This window comes from Phalacrocorax carbo, chromosome 2, assembly GCF_963921805.1.
Source record: "Phalacrocorax carbo chromosome 2, bPhaCar2.1, whole genome shotgun sequence".
Lineage (NCBI taxonomy): Eukaryota > Metazoa > Chordata > Aves > Suliformes > Phalacrocoracidae > Phalacrocorax > Phalacrocorax carbo.
In genome coordinates, this window is record NC_087514.1 from 143,062,620 (window position 1) to 143,075,778 (window position 13,159).

Below are 13,159 nucleotides of genomic sequence, written 5' to 3' on the forward strand. Positions count from 1 at the left end.
CCAGAAACAAAAGTCCTACTTGCCATTTTTCCCCACGTGTCACACCCCATTTTGGAGTAAGCGTACTGCACATACATAGTTAAGTCCATTGTTGTCCCCTGGAAGAAGATTGATGGTTCATAAGCCTTTGATGCCAGAAAAATTTATCTTTCCAACAACCATCATTATCCAATCTCAAGTTGCCCCCAGGAAAGCAGTCTGCACAAACTGTCTTGGCAGCTGCCTTCCCTGTTCTGGAATGAGCAAGGATTTACCTGAGTGCATCAGCTGTGTGATTCTGGGAAATGCTGAGCCTACACAGCACATCTGAGCTGTGCATGTGCAGATATGCTCTACTGAATGCATGCACTTAACGTTTGTGACGAAGCTTCACTTAACCATTAGATACACCATATTAGAATTTTAGAACTCTAAAGCAAATGCCAAATAATATTTATTTGTCTGTATTTTTTTCCTGGCAGAATTCAGCATTAATGGATGGACACCTGCCATGTTTTTCCAGGTGCTAATCATTTTTCAAAACTGAATGCATTATCTGAAGATGTTTGATATGAATATTTACAATATTGACACACCTGCTAATAGAGAAATGGATAGTTATAGTGCCACACATCTACAGCAACCAACATAGAAGTTAAGCAATAGTGACATCCAGTGGTTAATTATAGCATGCCAAATGTTTTAACACAAAATTTACAGATACCAGCATTTAAAATCTGAACTCACTTTTTCCATCTGCTCAATTGGTCCATACATGCCTTTGAACATCTGAATTACTGAACTCAGTAATTCAGATTCCATTTAATATTTCCTATACAAATTTTCTCATTCCTCCTTTCTTGTTTCCATGAAAAGAGTTAGAAAAATCTTGGGGAGTTTAGCAGCAGGAAACATGTGGAGCAGCTCACCTTTACTGGAAAGGTATGTTAAACCCTGTTGTAAAGCTAAACAATTCCTCATATTAGCATGTCCAGGAAGACTAGAAACTCCCATTTTGGGGCATCCTTCTGTAAAACTACTTTATTGGAGATCCCAGTGTCTAATAACTATGCTCACTGCTCACTGGTGTTGCAAAATACAAACCCACCAAAACAATAAAACACTGGTATAGGACTCAGAAAATCTATTTCTTCCCTATAATTAAAAGGAACATTAAATATCTTCTGATTTCTAGACACTTTGAAGGAATTGAGGTTTTTCCTCAAAATTCAGAAAATTTGAAATAATAAAAATTCTAAAAAGTGGTTGTTAAAGTCAAGAAGTTCAAAAGAGTCTTTTTGGTATAGTTTCATGAAAGTTCTCTCTCAAGCACATGGAACCAGACTCTTAAAGTCAAAACATAGGATAAAAATAATGAACTGAGACAATGCACCAATAGCCCTAGGAGTCTTGTGGTAGGGATGGACTCAGGTGAGCCAGCTATGCTACTGATGTGGGGATCGATGCACCTAAGTATTCTCTGCGATCAAGGAAAAGGTAAGTGCTGGCTTCTTAAACACTGAAACCCCACAGCTTAAAAATTCCCAGATGGAATCCTGGTGCTTCTATAAAGCAAGGTTGCACCTGAGCTCTGAGACAATACCTGTAACAAGTCAGTAAAATAGATCTAATACTACATTGTGATTTCTACAAGCTTTCCTTCTTCTAAGTCATTAAAAAAATTCTTTTGTGGAAAAGGAGTCCCCAAACTTTTGCAGACAGCAAAAGAATTCCTGCTGAGAATCAGTGGGTTTAAAGACGGTAATGTATCAGGCTCCAGTAAAATAATACATTCTGAATCCTCCTGAAATAAGCTGGACCCCACTCTGACAAGACCTTTAAATCCTCTGAGTGTCAGAAGATTAAGCTTGACACCTTTGGAGTTCTGGCACAAGATGACTGTCAACTAACCCTCTATTTCTGGAATTGGATGTTACACTACTGATTGACGACTTAACCACTAAAACTGAAGTCTGGCACAAACCTCTCTCTTCACAGGAATCAAGGTTTATTTGTTGGCATGTCAGCCACAGGGGCCTACTCAGTTCTTCTGCAGGGGAAGTTGACAGATCATACATAAAATCTAAAACAGTTCTATACAACTTCAAGGCTTATCAGCACAGGGCTAAAGAGTTACCAATTTTTGCAGTAGGACAGATTTGGTATACCAGTCTACCAGTAGAATAGGTGCATGTATCTTCCTCAGGGAACAGAGAAGGGAGACATGCTATTTACAATTGTTTTCTCCTTTTTTGAAAACTACAGGTGTACCATATTTCTCTGGCTTCAAGGTCAGCGCTAAACACTGTACAGCTGCATAAATTCTTTGACAGTTGTGTTTTTTCAAACAAGAACAATGAACTACAGGTACCTGAGTACAGAAATTATTTCAGATCAAGAAATAAGGTCCACATTTAGTTCACATGAATAGTACTGAAGGACAAAAGGAGCAGAGCTAGCTGAAACTACACTGCCCAGAAACCTGAGCTCTAAAACTTCAGTGACACAAGGAAGCATATTGTGCTGTCCAATAAACAAGGCTTTCCAGATATGTCATTAGGGAATAAACCCTGATCGCTTCCCATGGAAGCACTGACTTGCCTATTTTACCTGCTTATCAACTACTTCCCTCCCTTTGAAGGATATTAGCCAATTAAAGAAGTAAGCTAGTAGGTGGGAAGAAAAAAAACTACAAGTTTTACAAGGCCTCCAAGGTCTAAAAAACACTTAAGTTTTTGCAGTATTACTTTACTTGAAAATAAGTCAGTCACTCAGTATCTTAGAGAAAAAAAAGTATCATCTTAGATTGAGATTGCTTTGTCAAATCAGCAAAGACAGCTAATCACTTAGATACTGTCTGCTGACAGATCCCAGAGCAAACTCTGAAGCATGGATACCGAGTGCTGTAGAACATTGGTGCTCAGTTATTTCTTACCCACCTGGTGCCTTTTTGCTGTACCATGAGCTTGCCTTGAAAGAAATTGTTTGTTCTGTTATCACAAGAAGCAAGTATCTATTTGGCCATTGAAATTTTTCATGTCCAATCTTAATAAGGAAGTATAAAATATAGAAATGTAAAGCAATAGCTTACTTAACATATCTGTGATGCTACCCCTAATAAGGTTAGTGTTAATCCAGCATCATTTCTACTTTCATACTACCTGTCACTAAACACCTCTTCTTTTTTTATGTCTCGAACAAATAAAACACAGGGATCAAAATTTCTTCCAAACGAAAAGATTCTTAGTATATTGGAGAGTAAAAACTGTAGGTAGGTAGGGAAGACCCACACCCAAAGTTAGAAAAGGAAACAAATATATGTATTTACCTCCTGGAACGCCTTCTGCAGTAACAGCAGTAACAGCAACAGACTGCTACAGACACCAGAATGAGTCCAGCAACTACAGCTATGGCAATAATTAAAGCCTCAAAGTTTACTGCAAAATATGAATATATTCAACTTGTTAGACTCCAGCATTAACATTTATCTTTGATAGTTCTCCCCCTCCTTCCCAAGCATTTTTTCACTGCTGTATAAAAAAAAAATCCAAACACAATTCTGCACGACTACCCCAGTTAAAACTCAGCATATCACGTTAGAATCTAGCTACTATGCTACTATGCTACACAGAACAGACATTAAGTAAAATTGCTCTTTACATATACCGAATTATTAAAAGTCATCCTGTAATACTTTAAAGGATATATATCTACTGTTGTGTTTCCACAGTTCTGTCCTCCCAGTCACAACCTTAGCCCATGTACAGCATAAACAAAAGAAGTCATATAGATGCAGCATTAGTGTATACACATTACATGCATCACTTAGAGGAAGAGTAATATGAAATAAGACCACGATGTCAGAGGATTTGAAGGAGCCAATATAAAACTCTCCATAAAATTCCTAAATCATTTTCTATGTCCAGAGAGTCATCACCTACATCCAAAGGTTAACAAATGGGGGGTGGGGTGTATTATTTTAACTGCATACACCAAAACAGCTGTAGCTGACTGATGTCCTGGAAAAGAGTAAGGCCCAAGAAGAAAGCAAACATGGCTGATATAAGCAACACTACAGACATGACTTTGAGGAGTTATTCAAAGGACCTAACAAAGGACAAAATTAACTCAGTCAGGGAAGCTGTATCAACAGAGATAAAAACAAACACCCCTTCCCACACACACCCCACACTGTCTATTTTAAAGCATGATGTGGAGAAGGGACAGGGAAGCTGTCTTCTTCCCTCCCCCACATAAGACCCTCTGAACTGTGCCAGATTGAGCAGCTTCATGCTGCTGCAGTAATACAAAGTGCTGCACATGCATTGTCTACTGCTTCAGGACACTAGTGATAAGACAGTTAAATTTAGCAAGTGAAGTTCAGAGGGTGTATCCTCTCTGACCACATGCACAAGCCAAAAAGTCTGGTACTTCTCTACAGATTTCACCAACTCGCATCAGGCCGAGGAATATTCTTCACAGATCTTGCCAAAGATTAGATCCCAGCCTTTTTTTTTTTTTGCTTGTGTGATATAATTTACTGGGTGTAGTTTATAATACAGATTAATATATAGTTTCTACTTATAATACACAGGTAAACCCTGAACATGTAAGTTTTGAAAATAACACATTTCACCATATCCATTTTTCATTGTTACTCCCCTACAAGTTACAAGCAATTAAATATACTTCACTCAGTGAAGCAAAAACAAAAAGCAGTTTTAATCTCCATTTAATTTTTTAAAGTATACTATTTACTTTAAATGTTGTTTCATTGAAGAAAAAAAATATTTTGAACCTATTAACAGAGTGCAGAAAAAGACTGTCATTTTTCAATCTGCTTTCCCGTCTCCACTATTTCATTTGCTTATTATTCATAAAAAACTATACAATTAAGCTACTTTGTATTACGTTGCTTCTACACTGTTCTTTTTTGCTTCACTGCTAGTTAATAATCTGTCAACATGTCTTATTCCATAAAACTTGTAACTGGAAGCCAGTCATTTGTTTTTGACTTTGTGAGCTGCAATATTCAGCTTCATTTTCAGGAACACTGAGCCAACACTCATCTCTATTTTATTGGCAAAAAGGAAAAACACCAGCATGCTCACAAGGTAATTAGTTTTCCTGCTGTGTCTGAAGGGGACAGTCTCAATAATACTATATATCCCCATGGCATCTTGCTGCATATAATTTGTAAAAAAATCTATTAAGGAAATACATATCTGGGGGGTTTGTTGTTTCCCTCCCCAGACTTGCCTTTTTCTGCTGAGAATGTGTTCCATTCTCTGTTTCAGCTGCATTCAGTCTAGGAATACAAATGGCACCCAAGCTGGAAGCCATTTCTACAGCAGGAGTAAACTGCCAAGAACACCCTTAGTATCAGTAGATACCAATAATGACACAAATGCATTTCTGTATGGGTGTGGCTGGGACCGAGTTAACTTTCTTCACAGCAGGTGGTATGATGCTGTATTTTAAATTTCTGGCTAAAACAGTGCTGATAACACACCAATGTTTTGGCTGTTGCTGAACAGGCCTGAAAAGCATCAAGATTTTTCTCAGTTTTTTTTTTCCCCCTACTCTGTTCCCTGCAGCAAGTAGGGCTGGAGGTAGGCAAGAGATAAGCGAAGTCAGGAGGGAACCCCTGGCCCAAACTGGCCAAAGGGATATTCCACACCATATAATGCCATATTCAGGAAAAGGAAGTGGAAAGGAAAAAGGAAAAAGGAAAAAGAAGTGGAGGGGTATCTGGCTTCCAAGGTGGCTATTGTCTGGGGACTGGCTGGGCATCAGTCTGGCAGCTGAAGGTGGCAAGTGATTTCCTTTGCTTGGTTTTGGTGAGTTTTTTTTCCTCCCCCCATTTTTCCTTCACCCGTTAAACTGTCTATCTCAATCCATAAGTTTCCTTGCTTTTGTTCTTCCCATTTTCTTTCTCCATCCCACTGGGGCCACAGGAGGGAAGGAGCAAGCTGCTGTGTGGGTACTTAGCTGTTGGCAGGAGTCAACCCACCATTTTTCCAGAAAAAAAGTTTGCTTAACAGTTCATAGTGACAGCATTTACTATAATATTGAAAGCCCAATTTCCTTATAAAGAGTGTCTTATCAGTGAAATTATAAACCTTCTGTAGCTCTCAAAAACTCCAAAAGTCTAAGCATAAATGCTTTATCTCCCAGAAAAATGTACAGAGCCCTTCTGCTAAGAACAAAGAATTGGCAAAGTTCTCTTGCATTGTCCAATCTAGTCCCTTGGTTTGCACGGATTATATGAAGCAGTAAAGTTCAGAAAGTTGCATGCTCCATTTTAACAGCAATCTTCTACCTCTGCCACTTCAATTTAAAGACTACTCCATAACCTCACTGCTCTAAGTGTGATAACTTTCTTCTAATTTACAGATAACATAGTCACTGAGAGTTCATCTCCACTTGTTTTTGTCCTTTAGTCTCCTGGTGTTCATGAACAAATACCTCAAAAGCAGTAAGGCTTTGCTTTGCTGGACTGAAGATGTATTCTTATTTCATATGACAAGCTTTCCAATGTCTTATTTGTTCTCTGTTCCAGTCTACTCTGAATTTAGATCTGTATACACAGTATTGCAAAAATAGCTCCAAAGATTTCACCCTAATGGCAGCATATGCACTGCAATGTATTTAGTAATGCAAAAGGAAATCTAAGAACAATTAAATGGTGCAGCACTACATTCTACAGTGGCACTCTGCAGCTTCCTTTTTAACCTTAACTGCACTGCCTTCAGCACCCACAGGCCACACTGTTTTTTTCAGTTGGTTAAGGAAAAACAGCATTCAAGCATTTTTGGGTGGCTCCATTCCTGTGTTAGTGGTTCACTGCTGCCACTGGAATATACTATTTAAAAGCTATAGATCCAGGCATATCATCCAACATTTTAAGAAATTTTTACAAAGGTAAGAATGATTGCCCTTTGTCAATGGAGTATGACCTTATTTCTTTGTACCTCAGAAGTATGGTTTAAGAAACAGGTAAATTCTGACTACATACATAAAATACTTGGAACATGCCAACATCAGTGGTTCCTAGTCTAGACTTCAGCATCAACAGAACTTCACTACATACTAAATATTTTAAAGCCATTGGATCAGCCTAACCGCACTGGCTGTTCACAAAGAACCCTTAACAACAACGATTTTATAAGTCCAGAAGATTAGGGATCACAGTTCCAAGTCATAACCACTGCCTCCTCCCCGCCAAATAAATTATCAGGGTACAGCTCTAGTAAGCAGTAGTCTTACTTCAATCTAATCACACTCATAAATAAGTCTCTACATCAAAAGTAAAATTAGTACCTACTCCAGCAAACTCCCCACCGAGCATTTGAGAGCGAACACAATGAAGACGGTGGCAGAATGCTTCTTACAGGGTAATCAATACAAGTGTTGTTGGTGTAACACCAAAGGCACTGTGCAACAGAAACAAAAAAAAAGTTATTGATTTTCAAAACCAGTTTACAATTTAGTGCTCCTCTCCACAGACAGAATTCTTAAGTGCATACAGTACTGTACAGATATATTGAAAGTGCTTTGTAGTATAAAGCCTAAGGAAGTCCTGATACAATTCCTAAGTAAGCCTAAACTGAATTGTGAATAAGTACATTTTGTACTTATAGGTAAGGGTAATAAATATTTACACTAGCCTGAAAATATTTGGGAACATATTGAGGTACTCTGTATATCTGAGGATAAAATGGCTTTGCGTTTAGAATTACTGCTCAGAATTTTAAAACACCTAGTAGCTTTGATAAATAAAGATACACTTATAATCTTACTTCAGCCCCATATCTGACTATCAACAACAGAAAGAAAAAGAATAACCCTTACAATTCTACATGAGGTTTTGCTGCAAGGTAATAAAAGATACAGCCCTATCTAAACTGTATTGCAAAGTACATCAGGTACCTTAATTGTGCACACTTATGTACCTGTATTTTTTAAAATTTAAAATGTCTTACATGTATTACAGTTACAATACCAGCACAACATTTCTGCTTTTCACGTCACCACTAAGCATCATGCTGTATTGGTTTGTGCGACAAGATTTTGGTAGCAGGGGGGCTACAGGGGTGGCTTCTGTGAGGAGCTGCTAGAAGCTTCTCCCATGTGCAGTAGAGCCAATGCCAGCCGGCTCCAAGATGGACCCACCGCTGGCCAAGGCTGAGCCCATCAGTGATGGTGGTAGCACCTCCGGGATAACATATTTAAGAAGGGGGAACAGCAACTACAGCCAAAGAGAGAAGTGAGGATATGCGAGAGGAACAACTCTGCAGACACCAAGGTCAGTGAAGGAGAGGGAAGAGGTGCTCCAGGTGCTGTGGTAAAGACAACAGTGAGGCAGGCTGTCTCCCTGCAGCCCATGGAGGTTAATGGTGGAGCAGATATCCACCTGCAGCCCACGGAGGACCCCATGCCAGAGCAGGTGGATGTCCAAAGGAGGCTGTGACCCCATGGGAAGCCCACACCGGAGCAGGCTCCTGGCAGGACCTGTGGACCCATGGAGAGAGGAGCCCATGCTGGAGCAGGTTTGCTGGCAGGACTTGTGACCCTGCGGGGGACCCACACTGGAGCAGTTCATAAAGAACTGCAGCCCGTGGGAAAGATTCACAATGGAGAAGTTTATGGAGGACTGTCTCCTGTGGGAGGGACCCCACACTGGAGCAGAGGAATAGTGGGAGGAGTCCTCCCCCGGAGGAGGAAGGAGCAGCAGAGACAACATGCTATGAACTGACTGCAACCTCTGTTCCCCACACCCCTGTGCTGCTGGGGGAGAGGAGGTAGAGAAATCAGGAGCAAAGCTAAGCCTGGGAAGAAGGGAGAGGTGGGGGAAGGTGTTTTAAGACTTGGTTTTACTTCTCATTACCCTACTCTGATTGGTAATAAAATTAAACTAATTCCTCCAAATAGAGGACTTTCCCCATGATGGTAACCGCTGAGTGATCTCTCCCTGTCCTTACCTCAACCCACAAACCTTTTCTTATATTTTCTCTCCCCTGCCCAGCTGAGGAGGGGGAGTGATAGAACAGCTTTGGTGGTCACCTGGCTCCAGCCAGGATCAACCCACCACAGAAAAATGAAGCTTTATTTTTCATTTGTTAAAATAGATACTAATTCAAAATTTCTTTACCACACAAAAGTGAAGCAGCTTTGGATGACAGTAAAAGGAATCCTTGACAGAATGGGGTGTTTTAGGATTCATTCTAGAAAGAGCTTATCCAGGAACAATGCTTTATCTAACAGTACTATCAAGAACATCTGTCATACAACCTCAATTGCACAAAGTCTGTTATCTTGCTTTAAAGGGTTAGAAAATGTTAAATATGAAAACAAACTGTTTGTAGTAGATTCTGCTCTCTTGAAAAAAGTGCAGAAAGAGACAAGAAAAATTTATTCATGTTTTGTAGCTGGTAGACTGTACAAGTCAAACATACCCAAATAATTAAGGTGGCAGAATAATCTTTGCAAAAACGCTGCCCTCCTAAGGTTCAATTTTAATCAGGGATGTTAGATGAGAATATGCTTATTTGTTAGATTATTAAATAAGAATTAACAGTTCAAAAATAATTACTAATAGGTGGCACACTAAAAGTAATTGTTAAACATATTTGAATGTAATGTTGACCCTGTTTTGAGTAGGAGGCTAGACTAGATGACTCGTGAGGTCTCTTCTAACCTGAATGACTTCTCAGCAGAGAAGCAGAGTCTGGTTGGAGGCCTGTCACTAGTGGTGTTCCCCAGGGCCTGTGCTGGGTCCAGTCCTGTTCAACATATTCATCAATGACCTGGATGATGGGATAGAGTGTAACCTCAGCAGGTTCTCTGATGATACCAAGCTGGGAGGAGTGGCTGATCCACCAGAAGGCTGTGCTGCCATTCAGTGAGACCCAGACAGGCTGGAGAGCTGGGCCGAGGGGAACCTCAAGAAATTCAACAAGAGCAAGTGCAAGGTCCTGCACCTGGGGAGGAACAACCCCAGGCACCAGTACAGGCTGGGGGCTGAACTACTGGAAAGCGGCTCTGCTAAGAAGGACCCGGGAGTGCTGGTGGACAGCATGAGCCAGCAATGTGTCTAAGAAGGCCAACGGTATCCTGGGATGCATTAAAAGGAGTGTGGCCAGCAGGTCGAAGGGAGGTTATCCTCCCCCTCTATTCCACCCTAGTGAGGCCACATCTGGAGTACTGTGTCCAGTTCAAGAAAGGGAACTACTGGAGAGAGTCCAGCAGAGAGCTACCAAGATGATCAGGGGACTGGAGCATCTCTCTTATGAGGAAAGGCTGAGAGACCTGGGTTTGTTCAGCCTGGAGACTGAGGGGGGATCTCATAAATACCTATAAATATCTAAAGAGAGTGTGTCAGGATGATGTGACTAGGTTCTTTTCAATAGTGCCCAATGACAGGACAAGGGGCAATGGGCACAAGTTGGAACACAGGAAGTTCCACCTCAGTATGAGAAAAAACTTCTTTCCTGTGATGGTGACAGAGCAGTGGCACAGGCTGCCCAGGGAGGCTGTGGAGCCTCCTTCCCTAGAGACATTCAAAACCCGCCTGGATGTGTTCCTGTGCCCCCTGCTCTGGGTGTGCCTGCTCAGGCAGGGGGGTTGGACAAGATGATCTCCAGAGGTCCATTCCAACCCCTGCCATTCTGTGACTCTGTACTGTTGGTGACAACCAGGAGCACAGAAAGGTTAACTGTATCATTCTGATGGACGCTACTGCATATAACTATTAAAAACATGTGTAGCCCAAAAGGCAATACCTGATACAGCTACTGACTGGTGCAGAGGCTGAAGAGAAAATATTTTGACTCATTCCCAATGCTAAAAATTTAGGTAATTGTCAAAATCAAGTTAGTAAAAAGCCTAAACACCCAGGCGTAAAACATTTCCTTACATTTGACCTTCATCTGTATTACTTAAAAATGAAGACTAAAAAGATTTTATTTTATATAGAGGTAAATCATACATCCTTTGCAGAGTATGCTAAGAACTCTGATGAATATCACTGATTTTATTTTTAGTAGAGTGTCACATGGATAATCAAGTGCAATATCACTAATACAGCCCACACTCATTTTAAGGACATTTTCAATATTAAAAGAGATAACTATGAACACAAAGTGAATGTTTCTTCCTCTATAATCAGATAGAGGAAGTAACTATTATCCCCACCCTTCCTCCAGTAAAAAAAACTGGGTGTATTTATTGATCATGTAATTTCCTATAGCCGTTAGCTCTTTTTTTAATGCCTAGCTTACCCAAAATCAAGACTTTAGATTCTCTATATTTATGTTAGGACAAAGATGAGAATGACAAAAATAAATAACGGCAGGGCAAATCATGTTGGTAGACTACTCAGATTTAAAAATGAGACTTTGGAAAATTCTCCAAATTTTCCAAATGTAATCTTACCTTCAACTGCTGTTCGTGTTACATATTTTGTCTTATACACCATCACATGGAGTTAGAAACATAAAAAAAACCCCCTTAAGATGTTAATCAATAGATATTTACACATTATCTGGTAACAGATAAAGTTCTCAAATATTCATTTACCTGGTAATCTGCTAGTCACAGCAGTAAATATTTCTTTGAAGTAAATTGAGTTTCAGAATTCAACAGCTCTAATGAAAACATTTACAAGCTGTTTTTTAGTGTACCATATGGTACAGAATATGATGAAATGCAACATTGTATCTATGAAATTACTACTCAGAACTTATTGATAAAAACATGAGAAAATAGGTATTCATCATTCAACTCTAAAGACCAACCCAAATATAATTATGATAAGCAAAGTTTGAGCATTTTTAATTCTAAGTCTATTTAACTGAATTAAATTACTACATTTTAAGGTTTGTTTGGGATTGTTTTTATCTAGTCAAATGTTTCATTTTCATCTGCTGCTGCCATCTATATTATCACCAATATGAAAACCTGATATTTTTTTCTACTGAAGTGATTAAACAAAGCAATTTCAGCAATCCTTGGCTTCTGTATCGCTCACACAAAAGCTAATGGCTTTGTTCTGTAGCCTTTCTTTTTTTTATGTATGTGCAAATTGTCTGGATCAAGGCTAAACTCCTTTCTTCACGGTTAACATTGATGCTATTGAAGCACTTGCCCTGAATCATCCATCATTCTGTCACCAAAACAAGTCTGGACACTGTCATTGGTTTGGCGGATTCTGAAAATAATGTATAACTCTTTTAGTGTCTTCAGTACACAAGCACAGCTAAAGCATTTATTTCCCTCACAAGGTGAGCACACAGCTCTCAGGTTAATAAAAGTTGTGCTCATGTATCTGCAGCACGGCTTATTTGAAGTGGCAGTCACGCCAGTGGTAGTGCTGAACATTTAATCTTTAATGACGTACATTTTCCATTTCCTACTTTTCCTTTTGAAAATGAAGAGCTCTTTACACAATGCCATTCTTATGATGACAAATATACAGGTCTGACAACACACAATAACCACATCAAATCAAGGCAATTAGTATTTTCATTTAAAAAAAAACAAAATATGCATAAGACAAGCATAAAACAAGTTAGGTTAGATATTTCCCAATTTCCCCTGCTGAAGAAGTTTTGCAGTAACTTACGTAACTTGAAGACTACCGAAATATTTCTTGTCAGCAATAGCTGAAGTTAGAATTCAAACCAGGCTCTCACTTTAAATATAGGAGTTTCTTCTACTCTGCAGGGACAGACACCTTTTGTATACTTATCACAACCCCTATGGTGGAGCTAAAAAGGTTTTGAGGACAGAAACAAATTCTATTGTTTTAAATGTCTGCCTTACTGAAATCTCATGGGAAATCTAAACACTTCGCTACCAGAACAGAGATGTAGCCTGGCAGGCTAATACACTTAGTCTGATGTAACTGGTGGAGAGGCCAACATGCCTGAGCATCTACAAAGTACTGATCCAGGCCGCCTCAGTTAAATGCATTGCTTGGGACCTCTCCAAAGAAAGACACTTCTAGTTTATTTACATTAATTTTCCAGTTCTCCTATTCAGCATATAAGAAATGCAAGGCATATTAGACACATAAGGTTCAGTTTACCTAGCCCTTGTATAAGAAGGAAATTTAACTAAGTGCGGCTTGCAAACTGAGGACAAGTCTAAACCAGCAGCAACATCAACTCACTCAGCT

At 39.5% G+C, this 13,159-nt stretch overlaps 1 protein-coding gene across 1 annotated transcript in view; it reads right to left on the reverse strand.

Annotated features, from left to right (window-relative positions):
* The window catches only part of LOC104044768 (pituitary tumor-transforming gene 1 protein-interacting protein), a 33,828-nt gene that overhangs the window by 15,643 nt on the left and 5,026 nt on the right, over positions 1-13,159 (reverse strand). Inside the window, exons 3-4 of the mRNA XM_064444648.1 lie at positions 7,307-7,415; positions 3,308-3,416 (exon numbers count right to left, since the gene is read on the reverse strand). Of these exons, the coding sequence (XP_064300718.1) occupies positions 3,308-3,416; positions 7,307-7,415 (218 nt within the window). The remainder of the gene's footprint in view (positions 1-3,307; positions 3,417-7,306; positions 7,416-13,159) is intronic.